This window comes from Bos mutus, chromosome 22 (assembly GCF_027580195.1).
Source record: "Bos mutus isolate GX-2022 chromosome 22, NWIPB_WYAK_1.1, whole genome shotgun sequence".
Taxonomy (NCBI): Eukaryota; Metazoa; Chordata; class Mammalia; order Artiodactyla; family Bovidae; genus Bos; species Bos mutus.
The window spans coordinates 71,002,698-71,024,310 of record NC_091638.1 but is presented as its reverse complement, the minus strand read 5'-3'; the positions used below and the strand labels follow the sequence as shown (position 1 = coordinate 71,024,310).

The 21,613-nt window shown below is 44.7% G+C and overlaps 1 protein-coding gene across 1 annotated transcript; it reads left to right on the top strand.

The window, feature by feature from the left end:
* The first annotated feature begins 966 nt into the window (after window positions 1-966).
* ASRGL1 (asparaginase and isoaspartyl peptidase 1) lies at window positions 967-20,800 on the top strand. The gene is made up of 7 exons (XM_005909005.3): window positions 967-1,220; window positions 1,808-2,008; window positions 11,474-11,616; window positions 12,290-12,447; window positions 17,967-18,085; window positions 19,030-19,140; window positions 19,490-20,800. The coding sequence occupies exons 2-7, from the start codon at window positions 1,819-1,821 to the stop codon at window positions 19,693-19,695; spliced, it is 927 nt and encodes a 308-aa protein (XP_005909067.1). The 5' UTR covers window positions 967-1,220; window positions 1,808-1,818; the 3' UTR covers window positions 19,696-20,800.
* Window positions 20,801-21,613: the final 813 nt, after the last annotated feature.

Below are 21,613 nucleotides of genomic sequence, written 5' to 3'. Positions count from 1 at the left end.
ACACATAGAGGATAATAGGGGATGCAAAGTCAGCAGTTTTTGATCCTTATCAAAAACCAGGGTTTCTTTCCTGCAAATTTATCGTATACAAATGGTTTAGGTGATTTACATCATCTTCTGGTCAGAAGGCCTATTAACATTTTATGACTCTTGACAAAGACTTATCAACCGTAAGACTTATTTTCTCTAAGAGTAATTATTTTAAGGTTTGGCGCCATCTTCCAAAGATAAAATTGCATTCCTATAGGGCTGTGTAATGGGTTTACAACAAAGGAAAGAATTTATTACTTTAAGGGTCTAAAGTTACTAACACCAAGGCCACTACTTATTTTTTCTACATACCAACTATATTAATTAATACACATTCAAGGATACAATTCAGGGGATGTGAAAACTTGGCAACAAGCATTGGCTCATCAATGAAATCTTTTACTAGTTTTATTCTGACAGTTTCTAACTCTCTGAGAGGCTCTAAGCTATTTGAATATCTTAAGCTTCCCGTGCCTCTCGAGGCTGGGAGACTGTAAACAATAGTATGCATAGCTGTAGGAGTCCGGGTAAATTTGTCAGGCGAGTTAGAGAGCCATCTGAGGGGTTTGGATTTAAACACTCCGAATTGCCCAGGAACTTTATTAATTGGAGCTGGAAGTTAACTCTTTGACAGAGAGAGCGAGATGGTGGTGGGGAACAGCCCCCAGTAAAGTCAGAGGTGAGAGCACAAAGCAATAAAGTAGGCAGACTCTGGTTTTTGGGGGGAAGATGCTCGAGAATATCCAGGGGGACTCCTGAGGCTCGATCCCGCCTTTGCGTATGCCGAGCCTTCTTCCTCATGACCTTTGTCACGAGTTGAATGCCTCACCGGCTCCCGGCACCTCACACCGAGGAGGAGGAGTTTCCCGCATCCCAATAGGAAGCTCGCGTGGGCGGGGAGGCCAGCATAGCTCCAGCCCCAGGAGACGGGAGGCGGGAGTCCAGCGCGCGCTGGCTACGAGGGCAGGAGTCCTTGCTCCCCCGCCGCGCGTTGAGGCCTTGCGGTAATTCAGCGGGGCTCGCTGCCCCGCCCTCGTGCGCAGGCGCAGAGCCGTTGCCCGCCGAGCGGTTGCCGGCGGAGCAGTTTCCAGAGCAGCTTTGCGGAGAAACCCGCTTGTGCAGGTTCCGAGGCCGCCAGGGCGGCTCGCCCGAGCCTGAATCCCCGGCGTCCGCCTCCTGCGGCGTGCTCGGTAAGTCGACGGGCCCTGCGGGAAGCCGCCTCCCCAGACCCGGGAAGGCACCTCGTGGGTGCCGGGGCCGATAGTGGGAGGGCGCTAGCGAGTTCTAGCCCCCAGGCCTCCCCCTGGCCCCGCGGCGCGGGTGGGAGCGCGGACAGGCCCCCGGGAAACTGAGGCTCGACGTGGGGCCCGGGAGGAAGGCTGGAGCTGCGGCCCCGGGTCGGGGTAGGTGTGGGTGGCTGGAAGGGGTGCCATCTCCGCCCCTTCCCGGCCCGGGCCTTGAGCCGGGGCTCCTCGGGGAAACTGAGGCCGGATGTCAGCGGGCAAGGAGGGGGCGCGGAGCATCGCACTGCTGCTGCGAGGCGGGCAGGTGCCCCGGGCCGGGCAAGGAAGGGCACCCTGGGCTTTTCGTGCAAAGTTCACACCCAGCCGCCTCTTCTGCTCGCCGGACTCCCTGGGTCTCGGGAATTCGCCTGAGGTTGTAAAAACTGCCCCTGTCCAGCAGTGGAAACCAGACCTTGTTCCCAGCGGGAGACATAAGCCCCATGCGGTTCTCTTGGACCCGTCTGAAAGAACGCTTTCGTCTTCCTAACCCCTAGGATCCATCGCCATGAACCCCGTCGTCGTGGTCCACGGTGGCGGAGCCAGCAATATCTCCAAAGACCGGAAAGAGCGGGTGCGCCAGGGCATCCTCAGAGCCGCCACCGTGGGTTACAACATCCTCAAGCAGGGAGGGAGCGCCGTTGACGCGGTGGAAGGAGCCGTGACAGTGCTGGAAGACGATCCCGACTTCAACGCAGGTAAATGTGCACTGCGGCTAGTGACCAGCGCCACACCGGGTTCAGCTTCCCACGCCAGATAAACAGAACCTTTCTAAAGTGTCGCTGGATCTCTTACCTAATATGCTGAAAAGGCTTAGTTTTTCTACCTGTTGACCAAGTTGCTTTGGGGCTTGCCTGGTGACTCAGGAGTAAGGAATCCACCTGCCAATGCGGAAGACTCTGGTTCCATCCCTGGGTGGGGAAGATCCCCTGGAGAAGGAAATGACAATCCTCTCCAGTACTCTCGCCTGGGAAGTCCCACGGACAGAGAAGCCTGCTGGGCTCCTCTGGGGAGTCCATGGGGTCGCAAGAGAGTCAGACAAGACTTAGTGACTGAACAAGTTGCTTTAAAGAATTTTAAAATTCATTATTCACCCTTTCTTCTTTAATCTGCTTTCTGGATTTCACATACCAAGAGGCTGTTTTATTACATCTTTTTATGGGGTAAGGGAATAGACTGCTTACCCCACAAACATGGCAACCTTGGAGCTTCAGGGTGTCATTTGAATGGAGGGAGGGAGGCCATGGAGAGACTGCAGGAAAAGGCAAATCACTCCAGATTGGTAGGTGGCAGATCTAATAAGCATGGGAACATACAGTAGAGGCTTGTCTTGCTGGATAAGTAGCCCTCTGTTCGTGCCCACCAGAATCTGAAAAGTTTATTTAGAGGCCTTATCTAGGTTCAGCCATGCATACCATCCAGATGATCTCAATACCACGTCTCAAGGCTATGTCTTTGGACAGTTTCTGGTGCAGGAAGGCAAATGGAGGGCGCCTTCCAAGGAAAGAGGAAGGGGTAAGGGCCTCTGATTGCCCCATCACTCCACCCGTCGTGACCGGCTCTTACAGTCCCACACACTTTCTCTTCTGCAATGTCCCTTGAGCAATTGTTTGGGTGGCTAATTTTGGCGGCTGTCTGCCTGCATTGGAGGCAGATGCCACAGCAAGAGTACAGGCACATACAAAAGAAAACACAGGTTAAGACAGTTTATCAGATCCCAGATACCTTTTTCCACCAAGAGTCTCATGATTCAAACCATTGTTCCTAAGTCTTATAGGCTGGGAGCCAAACCACTCAGAGTGTTCACCTGTGTCCTGTGATTTAATAAAAGTGACACGTTTTATTATCAGGTATGAGCACACAGCATTCTGTTTGGATAACGGCAGAGCTGCCTCCTTGCAAGGCAGTAATAATGGCCAAGGCTATTCTGTTTTGGAGGAGAGCTTGTCTCACTGGAGACTTTTCAATGTGCAGGAAGGACAGGCTTTGCTTGCCATCATTCTGGGCTTGATGAGGGAAGCCCTGCGTGTCCCGTCGTGTCCTCCAGCCCAGGGCACAGAGATGGCAGCGGAATGATTGTTCCAGTGGGAAACAGAACATGCTCACCTGGCCTTGAGTAGAAGGAGGTCGGCAGCCTTAGGAACTTGATCTGGTTGTAAATACCATACACGTTAGCCAGGGGAGGCGGTGCTGTCAGGCTTGAGACGGCCTGGGGGCAGGATACCCCAGACCAGAGCCCTCCCCTTCTCCTTTTTCAGCACGGCACCTTCCCTTGCAGGTTTGATGCATCTCAACAAGCCCAGCTTGCGGCAGGACAGCGGGAGTGGAGATTGAGTGGTCCCTCCTCCCCCATCCGGGTAGAATGTTCAATTGCAAATCCCAGTTGCTGATCCCCCCGCCCTGGTGTGACGGGGCTTGGTGTCCTCAGAACCATAGCACATTGATCCATGGTGAGAGGGCAGTGGCTGTTTCCCGAAGCCCCTTTTTGGTATCAGGCGCTTCCTTGGGGGTCCCCAGTCTGGCATATGAGACAGCAGTTCTACTGGTTGATCATTCAGATGTATTAAAACCTTGGACAGTACTTGTGTCAACGTAGCTACGGTGGTTTTATCTGTTAGTAATTTAAGGTACTGCCTTACTGTTCCATTTTTCCTTTCTCTCAGCCCTGCTGCTTGTGAGGCTTATATAGGAGATAGAACGTCTTTTGTCCAGTTTTGCATATTACAGTCCACAACCTTTGAAATGTGACCTCAGTCACTGTCTGTGTAATGAAGGTACTCCTGCTTGGTACTCAGCTTCTCTGATCTCCTAACAGTGGTACCTGGTTTGCATGGGGACAAGGGAGAGTTTGAGTTATGCCAGATGCGGAGTCCACACAAACCAGGATATGTTAGAACCCTCTCTCAGAGGACGGAGGCCAGTATAATCCGTTTGCCAGTCCCTCACCAGTTAGGAGCTCTGGTGGGTGGCCTCAGACTCCTTTGGCAGTTGCCATGGGCATTGCAGAGAATAAACAGGACATGCCATTACTGCATTAACCAAGTCACTGTGTTTTGAGGACAATCCGGCATCCGCGATATAGTGGCCATTCTTTCCATGCCTCACATTCTTGCAGGCAAGCCCAGATGACCCCTCCACACATCCCGACCCCACAGAGGCCCACTTCTGTTGTTTCACATAAATGCATTCACCAAGAGTGATTCTTTTGTGTTTGGCTTCTTTCACTCAGATCAATCCTTTTTCAGAGTAATAATCATCATAACTACTATGAGTGTCTGCTGTGTACCAAACCATGGTCTAAGAAACTTGCCTGATTAACTCACTTAATCTGTACTTCTGTCCTGTGGTTAGGTGTAATTATTGTGCTCATTTTTCAGATGAGGAAGCTAAGGCGCAAAGAGATTAAGTAACTTGCTAGAGATTAAGTAACTTGTCAGATTAAGTAACTTGCTAGAGATTAAGTAACTTGTCAGATTGAGTAATTTGCTAGAGATTAAGGAATTTGTCAGATTAAGGAACTTGCTAGAGATTAAGGAACTTGCTAGAGATTGAGTGACTTGTCAGTGTCTTCTACTGACATAGAAAACCTAAAATCTTGGGATTAGAATACTTCTTAGAATTGTACCACCCATACACCTGACATCTGTCACAGAAAAGAATTTCAGGAACTCTAACCAGTCATCAGATACTGAGTAATGGTTCTGTCCCCTAGCCTCTGCCCTGCATTCTTTAACCCATAGAATGAGACATAACTGCTTCCGTGGCTGTTTGTTGAGCCAGAGTTTACTAGATGCCCTTCCACCCCTTGCCAGCAGCAGCCCGTGGGGGACTCATTAAGCTCTATGCCTGTTAGCAGTCAGGACCCGGTCGGCTGACAGTGCCCACTTCTTCACAGGAGACCTTCATTTGGAGCAAGGCATTCTGGCCTCCCACCCTCTCTAAACCAATGGGGTGCATTGGTGAGCTAGGGACCAGGGAGCTGCAGCTGCTGGATCTCGTTTCTCTGCTCTGAATCCGGAGCCTGCATTCTGAGTGGCTCCCTTCTCATTTCCCAGTTGCCCACTCTGCACATTGAGGAGAACAAGAGCTGGCTAAAAAGAAGGAAATGAAAGATCTGGGGGTAAAGGTGGAACTTTTAATAGCATACTCTGCACCTCGAGCTCTGTTTTCTGTTTGTCTTTCCCAGCTCTTTTCAGCAACCTCTACTGTAATCCTCTAGAGGGACTATGTGGGAACTGCATACAAAAAGCTGAGCCCTGGCAGTTACTGAGTTAGGTGGCAATAATTTGCATTCCTGACAAAGCTTATCTGAATGTCTGTTAAAGCATTGTTTACATTGTATTGATCTTTCAATATAGGTTTCATTTTATGTTTGAAGCTTGTTTCATAACACTTTGTTTATTAAAAAGTAGTTTATTTATTAGACACCACCAGTTTAAATTTGAATGTTAGGAATATTCTTTAGAGACTCAGATTGGCACCCAAACAGGGACCCTTTGCTTTCACTGGAATTGAGCAGTTTTTACACAAACTTTAGTTAATTTATTTTCCCTATAGTTTTCTCTACAGACTTTTCCCTACAGACTCTGTCTGGTTGCCACGAGTAGGGGCTACTGTTCATCTCGGTGTGCAGGCTTCTCGTCTCTGGGGCTTCTCTTGTTGCGGAGCACACACTCTCGGCGCACGGGCTTCAGCAGTTGCAGCCCATGGGCTCAGTAGTTGCGGCCCACGGGCTTAGTTGCTCTGAAGCACGTGGGATCTTCCCAGACTAGGGATCAAACCTGTGTCCCTTTCATTGCAAAGTGGATTCTTAACCACTGGACCACCAGGGATGTCCCACCTTATTCTTAGTTTTTTGAGATTTTTTAATCATGTATGGATGTTGAATTTTATCCAGTCCTTTTTCTGCATCTGTTGAGATGATCATATGGTTTTTGTTTTGTCTATTGACATGGTGAAGATTGACTGATTGATTTTTGAATTTTGAACCAAGTTTTCTTCTCTGGGATTAACACCACTTTGTTGTGATATATGTACATATATGTGTGTGTCAGTCAGTCAGTTCAGTCGCTCAGTCGTGTCCGACTCTTTGCGACCCTATGAAAATTGCAGCACGCCAGGCCTCCCTGTCCATCACCAACTCCCGGAGTTCACTCAGACTCACGTCCATCTAGTCGGTGATGCCATCCAGCCATCTCATCCTCTGTCATCCCCTTCTCCTCCTGCCCCCAATCCCTCCTACCATCAGGGTCTTTTCCAGTGAGTCAACTCTTCGCATGAGGTGGCCAAAGTACTGAAGTTTCAGCTTTAGCATCATTCCTTCTAAAGAAAAATGACATATATGTAATTGCCGGGAGCCGACAAGAGACATTCCACTCGTGACAAAGGTCATGAGGAAAGAGGCTCGGCATACGCAAAGGTGGGATCGAGCCTCAGGAGTCCCCCCGAATATTCTCGAGCATCTACCCCCCAAAAACCAGAGTCTGCCTACTTTATTGCTTTGTGCTCTCACCTCTGACTTTACTGGGGGCTGTCCCCCACCACCATCTCGCTCTCTCTGTCAAAGAGTTAACTTCCAGCTCCAATTAATAAAGTTCCTGGGCAATTAGGAGTGTTTAAATCCAAACCCCTCAGATGGCTCTCTAACTCGCCTGACAAATTTACCCGGACTCCTACAGCTACGCATACTATTGTTTACAGTCTCCCAGCCTCGAGAGGCACGGGAAGCTTAAGATATTCAAATAGCTTAGAGCCTCTCAGAGAGTTAGAAACTGTCAGAATAAAACTAGTAAAAGATTTCATTGATGAGCCAATGCTTGTTGCCTGTTTTCACATCCCTGAATTGTATCCTTGAATGTGTATTAATTAATATAGTTGGTATGTAGAAAAAACAAGTAGTGGCCTTGGTGTTAGTAACTTTAGACCCTTAAGGTAATAAATTCTTTCCTTTGTTGTAAACCCATTACACATCCGCCCTATAGGAATGCAATTTTATCTTCGGAAGATGGCGCCAAACCTTAAAATAATTACTCTTAGAGAAAATAAGTCTTACGATTGATAAGTCTTTGTCAAGAGTCATAAAATGTTAATAGGCCTTCTGACCAGAAGATGATGTAAATCACCTAAACCATTTGTATACGATAAATTTGCAGGAAAGAAACCCTGGTTTTTGATAAGGATCAAAAACTGCTGACTTTGCATCCCCTATTATCCTCTATGTGTAACTTAGGGTATATAAGCCCCTGTTAAAAATATAGCTACGGGCCTTGCTCACCAAAGCTTGGTCTCCCCATGTCATTCTTTTCACATTCTGGCTGAAGTCTCCATCTGGAGCACGGATATCCTCTGTGACATTTATTTGCATGGGCTTCTAAGACCCACTCTAGAAGGTGTCTAAGGTGGGGCACCTTCTGCTATTCGAGAGGGCGCCTGCGGCCTCCGTGGTCAGAGCTAACCTGGTGTCACGGGTTATACTGATTTTCCACGTAAACCAAACTACTCAGCCTCTTTTCTCCACTGAATTTTCCTACTGAGCTATCCTCATTCTATTACTCTTATATCTCTAATTAACATATAAATAGTCGCCTAGGCTGTCTCTCCTTCGAATACCCTGGATCAGCCGGGGCAGGACCCCGGCATGTAATATATTCATAAAATGCTGGGTTTGATTTAATGGTGTTTTCTTAAGATTTTGCATCTGTGTTCATGAGATACTGGTCTATAGTTTGATTTTCTTATAACATCTGTCTGGTTTTGAAATGAGGATGATGCTGGCTTCATATGATGAATTGAAAAGTGTTCCCTTCTCAACAGTTTTTCTCGAAGAATTTATATAAAGTTGGCATTATTTCTTTGTAATATTTTGTAGATTGGCTTTTGGTAGATTGGTAGATTGATTTTTGTTTGTTTTGATGGAAAGTTTTTATCTAAGAAATCAAAGTCCTTAATAGGCATGGCACTGTTCAGGTTATCTATTTCTTCTTTGAGAGAGTTTTGTCAGTTGTCTTTCAAGAAATGTTTATATTTTATATAAGTTGCTGAATTTGCAACATTTCTGTGTTATGCTTTTGATATCTGTATGGTCTGTAGAGAGGTTCCTTCTTTCATTCCTGATATTTGTAATTATGTCTTTTTTTTTTTCTTTGTCAGTCTGGAGTTTATCAAGTTTACTGTTCTTTTCAAAGAACTAGTTTTTTGAGGGGATGGATTTTGTGAATTTTTCTGTTGTTTTTTTCTTTTGCTCTTTTTCTGTTCTGAATTTCATTGATTTACCTTTGTTATTTCCTTTGTTCGTTCAGCTTGCATTGGAAATAATTTACTTTTCTTTTTCTTTTTAGATCATTAATTTGAGACTGTTCTTTGCTGATATACGCATTTAATGTTTTAAATTTTACCCTAGCACTGCTTTGATTTTTTTTTACCTGTTTTTATATGTTGTCTTGATTTTCATTCCACTCAAAATGTATTCTAATTTTCCTTGTGATTTCCTCATTATATCATGAATTATTTAGAAATATAATATTTAATTTCCAAATATTTGTGGATTTTCCAAATATCTGTTACTGATTTTTAGTTTAATTCTGTTACAGTCAGAGGATATGCTTTATGTGATTTGCATTCTTATTAAACTTCCTAAGGTTTGGTTTTTGGCTCAGAATGTGTTCTACCATGCCCATTTGCACTTGAAAAGAATGTACTCTGCTGTTGTTGTATAGAACAATAAGGTCAAGTTCATTGGTAATGTTGTTCATACCTTCTGTATCTTGACTGTTTATTTCTACTGATTACTGAGACAAGAGTATTGAAATCTTTAATTGTAATGGTGGATTTGTCTTTTTCTCCTTTGAGTTCTATCAGTGTTTACTTCGCGTATTTTGAAACTGTTAGCTGGTGTATAGATTGTTGTCTTCTCAGTGAACTGACCCCCTATATCATTGCTTGGTGTCCTTATTATTATTTAATGCTCCTTATTGTGAAGTATGCTTTGCCTGATGTTAGTATAGTTGCTCCAATTTTCATTTGATTCATTTTGGCATGGTATATAATTTGTCCATTCTTTCACTTTTAAACTATATGCATCTTTATATTTAAAGTAGATGTTTCATTGGCAGCATATAATTATGTCCTATCTTTTCATACAGTTTGACAATTTCTGCTTTTTATTGGGGCTTCCTTGGTGGCTCAGATGGTAAAGAATTCACCTGCAAAGTGGGAGACCTGGGTTCGATCCCTGGGTTGGGAAGATCCCCTGGAGGAAGGCATGGCAACCCACTCCAGTATTCTTGCCTGGAGATTCCCCGTGGACAGAGGAGCCTGGCAGGCTTGTAATAGAGATGTTTAGACCATTTCCATTTAATGTGACCACTGATATGGTTAGGCACAAGTTTGTCATCTTGCTGTTTGTCTTCTCTTTACCCAGTCTATTCATTGTTCCCCTTGTCCTCTTTTTCTACTTTTTTCTGCCTCCTTTGGAATAATTGAATGTTTATAATTCCATGTTACCTCCTTTGTGGGCCTAGTAACTAAACTTCTTTTTTAAAGGTTGTTTTGGAGTTTATAGTATACATCTCTCACTTATCACAGTCTGCCTTAAGTAATATCAAACTTCATGCATAATAGAAGAACTTTATGCAGCACACGCCTGTTTCTCCTTTCCTAGCCTTTGTGCTACTGCTTTCATATGTTTTATAAGTGATAAGTTACCCAATGCGTCGTTATGATTTTTACTTTAAACAGTTATATTTTAAAGATACTATAAAAGTAAAGGGAAAAGGGGTTTCTGCTTTTCCACATGTTAGCCGTTTGCAGTGTTCTTCATGCTTTGAGGGAATCCTGATTGCCTTTTGCGGTCATTTTGCTTCTGCTTGAAAGACTTCCTTTAACATTTCTTGTGTTTCACAACTGCTTTTGATGACTTTTTTTTGTTGTTAGCTTTTGTATGTCTATAAAAGTCTTTGTTTTGGGTTTTTTAAAGATACTTTCACTGTGTGTAGAATTCTAACTTGACATTTTTTTTTCCTTTCAGAGCTTTAAAGATGTTGCTCCTCTGTCTTCTGGTTTGCATTGTTTCTGGCAAGAAATAGACTATCATTTTTTTTTTCCTTCTATGCCTAATGTGTCTTTCTCTGGCTGCTTTTAACATTTTCTCTTCTCATTGGCACTAAGCTGTTTGATCATGGTGTGCCTGAGCGTAGTTCCCTTCGTGTTTCTCTTCCTTGGATTAAATTCTGATCTGTGAATTTATAGTATTCACCAAATTTGAAAATTCACCATTTCCTTAAACATTTTTTGTCCCTCTGTCTCACCTCTCCTTTGGGGATTCCAATTATACGTGTGCTGGACTGCTTGAAACTGTCCCTGAGCTCAGTGATAAACTCTGTTAAGTTTTTTTTTTCCATCTTTTGCTGTGTCTTAAGTTCATTCTTCTTTTCTGTAGTGTCTAATTTGGTATTAATCCTATCCAGTGTATTTTTCATTTCAAACTTTTTCATTTCTAGAAGTTCTCTTTGGGTCCTATTCATATTTTCTTCCACATTCTGGTACATATGGAATAGTTACAACAGCTGTTTTAATGTTCTTGTCTAATAATGCCATCATTTATGCCATTTCCGAGTCTGTTGCTATTGACTGATTTTGTTGTTGTTGTTCCTCATTATGGGTCATAATTCCCTGTTTCTTTTTGTACCTGGTGATTTCTTATCAGATACCAAATACTTCTTAGGTGCTGGATATTTTTGTACTCCTTTAAATATTCTTGAGCTTTGTTCTATCCCTCTGACGAAACAGAGCCACATAGAGGTTAAGAACAACTACCCTTACAGGTATTATCTAGGTAGAGAACGCTGGAGAAAAGCTGCTAGTGGTAAAGAAAACAGAGTAATGAGACCTGATGGTTTTAATACGTTCAAGGAAACCTAGTGTTGCAGTAAAATGTTGCCATGGAGAGGAGATGAAGCTGGAAAAGGAAGTCAAGAGGCCAGATCAGGAAGGGCTTCACACCTTTTATTTTGTAGGTCATGGGGTACCGAGTCAGATTTGTGTTTTTAGAAATGTTCCTTTGACAGAGAAGTAGAGGATGAATTAAAGTAGGCAGCTTGGAGAGCAAGCTCTGAAGCCATTTCTAAATTGTTAACTCTTGCTTTTCGACTTCTCTTTGGTTTTAGGTTGTGGATCTGTCTTGAACGAAAACGGGGAGGTTGAAATGGATGCCAGTATCATGAATGGGAAAGACCTGTCTGCAGGGGCGGTGTCTGCAGTCCGCTGTATCGCAAATCCCATTAAACTTGCACGGCTTGTTATGGACAAGGTATGTGGGACCAAACCACCCTTTCCTAAGGGATTGCCACTGCTGCACTTCAGCAACCAAAAGGGGTCTCACTGTGGGGAAACACTTGAGATCACTGTTCTCCTAAAAGTGTGTGACAGAACAAAAGCAATGTTATTATTTAAGTTTCTCAAGGAAACCAAGATTCTGACTCATGATCACTTGACCAGGTGTTACATGTTATCTTCCTGTATTTTCTTCAGCCTGTTCTCAACACGAGGTAACATAACACATTCAAACTGAAGAGACCAGCTGTGTAAATAGCATGTATGGGAGAATTCCCCAGTGGTCCAGTGGTTAGGACACTACATTTCCACCGCCAGGAGCTGGGGTCAGTCCTTGGTCAGGGAACTAAGACCTCAGAAACTGTGCAGCATCGTAAATAGATAAATAGCATACATAAAATAAAAATGGATTAAAGTTTAAGACCATATGTAAGTTGAATTCCTGATATTCCATCATTTGGTGGTTTTTGAAAATACAAAAACTCAGAGAGGTAGGCTTTTTTCAACGTTCAGAAAATTAATGCCAGTGGAATTTGCATTCTTGAGGCTTTTACCCAGAGAGAACAATTATTTCCACACAGTTGGAACAATTAAAAAGAGTTTAACTTTTTCAAGAAACTAACTATTTTCCCGTTTCTTTCTGGCTCCAGACACCTCACTGCTTTCTGACTGACCAAGGTGCAGCAAGATTTGCAGCAGCCAATGGGATTCCAACAATTCCTGGACAACAGCTGGTAACAGAAAGAAGCAGAAAACGCCTGGAAAAAGAAAAGCTTGAAAAAGATGCTCAGAAACCAGACTGTCAGAAGTAAGTGTCATTTGTGGCTCACATGTCGGGGAGTTATCCAGATGTGGAAGTTTGACACATGTCTGATTATCCACATTTCTTAAAAAAGTCCAATATCACAAGGTAGTTTCAGTTTTTGTATAGAATAATTCACACTAAATAATGAAAAAGCTGCTTTTTTGATTCTGAAATTTAACCTCATTTTTTATTCCTATGAATAGTTTATTCATAGTCAGCTGAGAGTTCCTTTTCCAACATGATTTGACAGAGGAATGCTGGGTGTTGATGTATTAATTACGTGCAAGCTTCTCGAGCAGTTTGTTGTCTTCTGTACACTGCCTGGCTCCTCTGTGATCTACACCACCCTCAACTCAGGCACCTTCCACGGGGCAGAGAAGCCCTGGAAAGTGAATTAATCATGTGTTCTGAATTATTGTTTTCCGTGTTACCCATTCAGAAGTGCCAAATAAAAGCCTCCCTGTTTAAAGCAAAACTTGAAAAATACAATTTGAGTGTGGCCCAGAATAAGGAATATAATGGAATATAATCTATTAGTTCTACCCACCCTTTTAGATTTGTAATGTTTAATCAGAGATATACTTTAGTATCACCTTAAGAGCTTTTTCAAAATATCCATGTCTGAGCTCCTTTCCTACAGGATCTGATTTAGTGGAGCTGAGGTGGAGAGACCACGCAGGTCCATTAGAAAAAAAAGTTTTCCAGGTGATTACGACATGTCCCCAGGTTAAGCATCTGCTTCACAAGATGGCCATATGTTGGTAGCTGTGATAATCTTGACCAAAGGTGCTATTGTGTCTGGGGCTGCTTTATCAGTGGCTCATGTCCATTTTAATAGAGATTGACACATTGTTTCCAAAAATTCTGCAACAACACCATCTCTGCCAGCCTTAACTGTTCTTCTATATAAGCAAGAGGGGCTCCTGCCCTGGGCCTTGCACTTTAGAAGACCCTCACATCACAAATGGGCTTCCCCAATGGCTCAGTGGATAAAGAAACCACCTACCACCTACAATGCAAGAGACATGGAGATGCAGCTTTGATCCCTGGGCTGGGAAGATCCCCTGGAGGAGGAAAATGGCAGCCCACTCCAGTATTCTTGCCTGGAGAACCCCATGGACAGAGAAGCCTGGCGGGCTGCAGTCCATGGAGTTGGAAAGAGTTGGACACAATTAAGCAACTTAGCACACAAGCAACAGTGTAGCGCAAATACACAAAACAGTTGGTTGATTGCAGGCCCGTGGGGCACCTCTGTCACTGGCCTTGGCACAGTGTTACCTGTCACCTTCAACATCCGCTCTTGGGACTGATACCATTCAGCCCCCAGGGAAATGCTTCTCTCCATCTCTTGCTCTGTGTCTTGGAAGTAAAGGCCACCTGAGTCTAAAAGCTTGTGGATTATACCACTGCTGACATCAGAAATAGACCCTGTTGGAGTGTGGGGGAAGAACTGAACAGCAGAAGGACTTAGGTAAGAAAAAAAGACAATGTTTTTTGAAACAAATTCTTGTATAACGAAGTGTTTCCCAGTAGTGCCAAGTGTCCTTTTCCTTTCTACATGGTTCAGTTTGCAATTCTGGAGTTATCCACAAATCAGTACAATATCTGCAAGATTTGCACTGAGGGCTATAGGTCTAGACCCGCACTGTCCAATAGAAAAAATGAGAGCCATATATGTAATTTAACCTTTTCTAATAGCCATATTAAAAAAGCAAAAAAAAAAAAAAAAGTGAAATTAATCATATTTATATCATTGAAAAAGCAAGAGATTTCCAGAAAAACATCTATTTCTGCTTTACTGACTATGCCAAAGCCTTTGACTGTGTGGATCACAATAAACTGTGGAAAATTCTGAAAGAGATGGGAATACCAGACCACCTGATCTGCCTCTTGAGAAACCTATATGCAGGTCAGGAAGCAACAGTTAGAACTGGATATGGAACAACAGACCGGTTCCAAATAGGAAATGGAGTACGTCAAGGCTGTATATTGTCACCCTGCTTATTTAACTTATATGCAGAGTACATCATGAGAAACACTAGGCTGGAAGAAGCACAAGCTGGAATCAAGATTGCCGGGAGAAATATCAATAACCTCAGATATGCAGATGACATCACCCTTATGGCAGAAAGTGGAGAGGAACTCAAAAGCCTCTTGATGAAAGTGAAAGAGGAGAGTGAAAAAGTTGGCTTAAAGCTCAACATTCAGAAAACAAAGATCATGGCATCTGGTCCCATCACTTCATGGCAAATAAATGGGGAAACAGTGGAAACAGTGTCAGACTTTATTTTTTTGGGCTCCAAAATCACTGCAGATGGTGACTGCAGCCATGAAATTAAAAGACGCTTACTCCTTGGAAGGAAAGTTATAACCAACCTAGATAGCATATTCAAAAGAGACATTACTTTGCCAATAAAGGTCCGCCTAGTCAAGGCTATGGTTTTTCCAGTGGTCATGTATGGATGTGAGAGTTGGACAGTGAAGAAAGCTGAAGGCCGAAGAACTGATGCTTTTGAACTGTGGTATTGGAGAAGACTCTTGAGAGTCCCTTGGACTGCAAGGAGATCCAACCAGTCCGTTCTAAAGGAGATCAGCCCTGGGTGTTCTTTGGAAGGACTAATGCTAAAGCTGAAACTCCAGTACTTTGGCCACCTCATGTGAAGAGTTGACTCATTGGAAAAGACTCTGATGCTGGGAGGGATGGGGGCAGGAAGAGAAGGGGACGACAGAGGATGAGATGGCTGGATGGCATCACCGACTTGATGGACATGAGTCTGAGTGAACTCTGGGAGTTGGTGATGGACAGGGAGGCCTGGCGTGCTGCAATTCATAGGGTCGCAAAGAGTCGGACACGACTGAGCGACTGAACTGAACTGAACTGAAAGTTAACTCATTATACCCCAAATATTATCATTTCAACATGTAATCCAAACCAATATTGTAAAGCAATTATCCTTCAATTAAAGATAAATGAGTTTTTTAAAAAACATGTAATCAACATAAGAAATTATTTCTGAGATATTTTACATGCTTTTGTGCTAAATCTTTCAAAGCTGCCATGCATTCTGCACTGACAGCATGTCTTACCGGGGACCCCCCACATCTCTGGTGTTCCGCAGCCAGCAGTGCTGTATTGGGCATTGCAGGTCTAGACAGAATCTGCCCAAGGAACCAACTCTTTATGCTGGCAGCTAAATGGATGCTGAATATGAGAATTATGAATGGTTTTATTCTTATAAACATACTTAAGATTGAGGGACTTCCTTGGTGGTCCAGTGGTTAAGATTCTGTGCTCCCAATGCAGGGGGCCTAGGTATGATCCCTGGTCATGGAACTAGATCCCACACACAGCAAATAAGACCCAGGGTAGCCCCCCCCCCCAAAAAAAAACACAATAATATGTAAGGTTGAATTAAATTTTTTTAAATGTTGGAATGTTCAACTTTTAGGTAATTTTTATTTTAAATGGTTCTATTCATTAATTATAATAAATGTTTGCTGCTGCTAAGTCACTTCAGTCTTGTCCAACTCCGTGTGACCCCATAAAGGGCAGCCCACCAGGCTCCACCATCCCTGGGATTCTCCAGGCAAGAACACTGGAGTAGGTCGCCATTTCCTTCTCCAATGCATAAAAATGAAAAGTGAAAGTGAAGTCGCTCAGTCATGTCTGACTCTTTGCAACCCCATGGACTGCAGCCTTCCAGGCTCCTCCGTCCATGGGATTTTCCAGGCAAGAGTACTGGCGTGGGTTGCCATTGCCTTCTCCGATAATAAATGTTTAGACCTTAATAATTTTGTGAATTTTAGAAAAAACTAAATTTTGAAATTATATCTACAAATTACTTTTATTCTCTTTTTTTGGATTTGCCCTTAATTTTGATGAAAATATATGCTGATGTACACTATAAGTATAGTTACATTTCAGTTTCTAATTCCTAGACTACTGAAAACGTGTACAAGTCAAGATTTTGATAGAAAAAGAATACTAAAATGGAGCTCATGAAAGAAAACTAAAAGAAAAAAAGGAGTAAAAAAATCTTCAAAGAAATGGTCTGCTTTAAAAGTAAGCAGTCTTCTTCCAGGATGACCCACATAAAATTCACAAAGAGAACATTACAGATTCTTTGTTCAGTGAAGATTTAATTATGTATCAAAACAATGAAAATTAGAAATATTCTCGCCAAATCCACAACTTGAACCATTCAGATAAATCCTGACAACTTCATGTTCTTTACTAAAGGAAGATTTAATTGCTAATCACAAAGAATCATAACGCCAGAAGACATGTGCAGTTATTGGAATTGGAGGGGAAAGGCTGAATAAACAGCAAACAGTTGTTAACCAGAAAAGGCAAAGATAAAAAAGATAGATGTAATGTTCTTGAAAGAATAATATAATATTTGGGACTTCCCTGGTGGTCCAGTGGTTAAGACTTCGCCTTCCAAGGCAGCCGAAAAGCCAAAGCGTAAAGCGGAAACAGTGTTGTGATAAATTCAATAAAGACTTCAAAAACGGTCCACATCAAGAAAAATCTTTAGAAAACTAATAATATTTGGCCAAGTATAATGGTGCTTTTTATGACCTCATCACATAGTGTTTATAAAAAACAACGCGAGGGCTTCCCTGGTGGCTCAGTGGTAATGAATCCACCTGCCCGTGCAGGAGACATGAGTTCGATCCCTGATCTGGGACAGTCGCACATACCATGGAACAACTTAGACGGTGCCCCACAACTATTGAGCTTGTACTCTAGAACCTGGGAGCCACAACCGTTCAACCCATGTGCCACAGCCGCTAAAGCCCGCCTGAAGCCCATGCTCCGCAACAAGAGAAGTCACCGCCGTGAGAAGCCCTCGCACCACAAGAAAGAGAGCGTCCCCCACCCCACAGCCCGCCAGTCCACAACTGGAGGAAAGCCTGTGCAGCAACACAGACCCAGCACGGCTGAAATAAGAAAAAAATAAACTTTTTTTAATGGGACATTTTTAGGCTTAGTAAAGCATTATTTCAAAAGTTGATAAAACGCCAAACATAATTAGGGGGAAAAAACTAATGATGAGTATCTAGGAGAGAGAATTCAGATAGGTTCGTTTAATGGGTAATAAAGCAAGAGATGAAATCATGTGTGAAGTTTAAAAAAACTCATTTCCACTAGAATGTACGATGATCAGAAGACATGTTGGAAAAACAAGGCACGCCTGTAATAAAGGGGCTAACATGGTAGGTACATGAAAGGTGTGTAAGCGCGAGGTTTGGCCAAGAGTCCAGAAGTGCTCTGTGTGGCACGTCCAGCTCACAGCGAGTTTGCTTCTAGGCGACGAGCCGTCAGCTGCTCCAATGCTGAAAGTGATGTCTGACTATGTGTGGAATGTAAACCAAACAGGCTTTCTTCGCTGTCACCATGAGTGGGGAATGCTGGAGTCAAAGCATGTCCCATGTGCCATTAACATAGAAGTGTATTAAGCCATGTCGTCACCTGTGGGAGTGTCTCACGTCTAGCCTGTCACTCTGTGTTTTGGCAGAAACTTGGGGACTGTGGGTGCTGTTGCCTTGGACTGCCAAGGAAACCTGGCTTATGCAACCTCAACAGGGGGCATCGTCAACAAGATGCCGGGCCGCGTCGGGGACACGCCGTGTGTAGGTGAGCTGGACAGGTGACCCCTGCCCCTGCCCTCCCCCTGTCGTCTTGTCCTCATTCTCGGGTCTCTGTCCCCCGCCCCATTTCTTTCTTCCTTCATCTCTTCCTCTTCCTGTGGCAGCTGTAGAATTTCTGGGGGTGGCCTGAGTTGGGGACGGTTGTCCAGGGACACCGTGGAGAAGGTGGCCTGTACAGTAGGTACCTGATTCCTAAATGCTGTGTTTGGGAACAACTTGGGAGGGAGGTGGAGACGGGGTGCTGAAGTCACCCCAGCACCCCCAATGGCTCTTTCTTCTCTGTAACCCGCTTCACGGTCTACAGACTAATTATGCCCAAAGGCTTAAGTACGTGAAACGTCTTCCCAGGAATGGGCTCAAACGAGCAAACTAAGAAAGCTGACAGTTTAAGTCTGCAATTATTAGACTGGAGTGGCGTAAGAGCAGCACAGCACCACTCGGTATTACAGGGACTTTCCTGGTGGCCCAGTGGTTAAGACTACGCATGCCCAGTGTGGGGGGCACAGGTTTGATCCCTGGTCAGGGAGGATTCTGTATGCTGCACAGCCAAAAAAAAAAGGATATTACACATCGAAGTGTTCTTTGCATTAACCCTGGAGCACATTATCTAGTTCCCAGGAGTGTGTGTGTTTGGGAGAGGGCGCAAAGAGGGTGTGTATGTGTTTCATCCTGTGAGGGCTGTGTAGATTTGCCCGAGGGCAAAGGAGGAGCTACCCTGGTGTAGCTGCTCCAGGAAAGGTCAGGCCTGCCTCCCCGAGGCTCCCCCTGTCCCCTGATTTCAGAGTATTCGCATGGTGGTCACTAGCGCACCTTGGCATGACACCCTGGCACTCTTGGGATTTAATTTTCATGTAGCTTTAGACCTGTAATATGTGTTTGACTTTCCTGACTGTTGCTGCTCAGTTAGAACCAATCCCCTTCCTTGAGCAGGATCTGGAGGTTACGCTGACAATGACATCGGAGCTGTCTCAACGACAGGGCACGGTGAGAGCATCCTGAAGGTGAATCTGGCCAGACTCGCGCTCTTCCACGTTGAACAGGGTATGTGGAACCGGGAAGCTGCTTATAAATAGATGGAGAAGGATAGGAAACCCTTGCTTTGCTTTCAGGTTGAGTCCCTATCTGTTAGGGTGCAGAAAGAAGAGAATTTGGAATACTATTCACCTTCTGCCTCCAGGGGGCAGAAGAGAGACTCTGAGCCTGGGTTCATCCCAGTGGAGCAGAGGGGACTCGTAGAGAGAGTTAAGAGTCATTGTTTGAGACATTCAAGTAGAAATCAGTTACCAATAATCTTTGTTAACACGCTTTGTTTTTTTCATACTGTAAATAATTTCCCCATCAGATTCCTTTCAATAACTTGTGCTGTTCTCAACCTCTTGTTGTTTTTCAGGAAAATCACTAGAAGAAGCTGCCAATGCATCACTGGGTCATATGAAGTCAAAGGTCAAGGGCGTAGGTGGTATCATCATGGTCAACAAAGCAGGAGAGTGGGCGGTGAAGTGGACCTCCACATCCATGCCCTGGGCAGCTGCAAAGGATGGCAAGCTGCACTCGGGAATTGACTTCGGCGACACGAGCATCATTGACCTGTCCTAAACCCCCAGAAGCTGTATTCTAGAAACTAGCTTGGAGGTGACGCACGGTCTCCTGGCGTGGAGACTTAGCTTCATCAATTAGATCTAGAAATAGAAAAATTCTGCAGCCTGTCACTCGTTTTGTTGCCTTGATCAGTGTCTGGTTGGGGGCGGATTCCAAAGTGTGTGAGAAATGCCCATGTTAAGATAAAAATAAGACCAGTGAAGATGACCAACTCCACGGAGCCTCCCTCATGAATAGTCCCCATTGTCTGAGATTAGAAAGAAGAGACAGCAAGATCTTAACAGTAAAGAAAGGGCTTCGATGCAGGGAACGGTTTTGGAGTTGGGGGACCTACAGCAGTAACAGAGGCTGTAGGTTCAAGGGTGTGGGGGGTTCGGAGGAAAGGGCTCTGGGGCAGGACCCAGTGCAGGGCACAGCAGGCAGGAAGGAGCCAGCGGACGCGGTGAAGGGGACACGGCAGCAGAGTTAATGGAACACTGGATGTTGCAGAGCTCATTCAGAGTCAGAAGAACATTAGGCAAAAGAAACAGAAAAACTGGTTTTGTTAAGAAAGTGAGATCTTCTCTGACTTACCAATACAGACGTGTTTCCAGATGCTGTAAAAGGACCCTCTGCTGACCCCTGGCTCTCAGCTGCAGGTGAAGGGTCGTCATGGGCACCCTGGAGCCCCTCCCAAGATTAAGAGCTTTCTCAAGCTCACTCCCGAGTCTGCTCACCTTGTTTCCGCCCCGCCAGCCAGCTTCCGCCTCCCAGACCCCTGGTTCTTCACAGTGAACCATGGGGCTTGTGACCTCTCTGCCTCTCCTACAACAGGAAGGGCCAGTCCGTGTCCAGATGACCCCGACTTAACAGCGTCCGTGACTATCCAGTGCCGTGGGTTCCCCCAGCTGAACTGGGTGTCCACTGTAGTCAGCATGGTGGAGAAAGTCATTTCCTTGGTGGAGAGTATTCCTATTAACCTCTTTACACTGGAGACAGTATTTTTGCTGTGACAAATCTGCTCATTTTTTTACAACCTGTCAGGGCTTACTTTCTCTCTGAAAAGAAATTGCTTCACTTTAAATTCCATATGCCACTAATAAAATGTATTTTGAAAGAATAACAGTGTGGTCAGGAGTCACTGTTGATGAAGACCAGAATGTACATGACCTCCCTTGTCTGTCAGTTCAGACAGGTGAACTTGTTAGACCTCTCAGCCTAAGGGTGGTGTGTGGATGTGATAAGACCACCTGCCTTGAGGAGAGTATTTGAGAGTTTCCAGAAGAATGGAGTTTTGGGGGGATGGGCTAAGGAAGAGGCCCAGCCACACTGCAGTAATTAGCAGGGCTACAGATCCATCTTCTTGCCAGTTGCCGACCTTCAAGCCAGATGGTCTCACAGGCCAAGCCCCTGTCCCCTGACCTTCCCTGCACCCGTGTCCTCTTCTCTGAGCCCGAGAGAGAGAGAGAGAGAGATGGAGGCCGGCCGAGTTTGAATCTTGCTTATCCCCACGACCTGGGTGACCCTGGGCAGGATAACTTCTGAGAATGTGGTCATCTATAAAGTAGGTCACTCTGACGATTAAATGAAACAGACGCCAGCTGCTCAGTGTTTCATCTCCAGAGCCTCTGGACAAACAACATGTGGCCAGGCCCCAGGGGAGTCCATGCGGTTGTGTCCTTTAAGCCTCAGATGCAACCTCCGCCCTTTAGAGATGGCATTCTGTCAGCAGGCGTGTTCATTCACTGGGGCTGCCGGCACCCAAACACCGCAGGCGATGGCTCATGATAGACATTCCAGAGGCGGGAAGGCCCAGGTCCAGGCGTCAGCAGGGTGGCTCCTCCAGAGGCCCTGTCCTTGGCTTATCTCCTCCTCGTCCAAGGACACCAGTCAGATGGGGTCAGGGCCACCTAACAGCCTGCTTTCCACCTCTTCA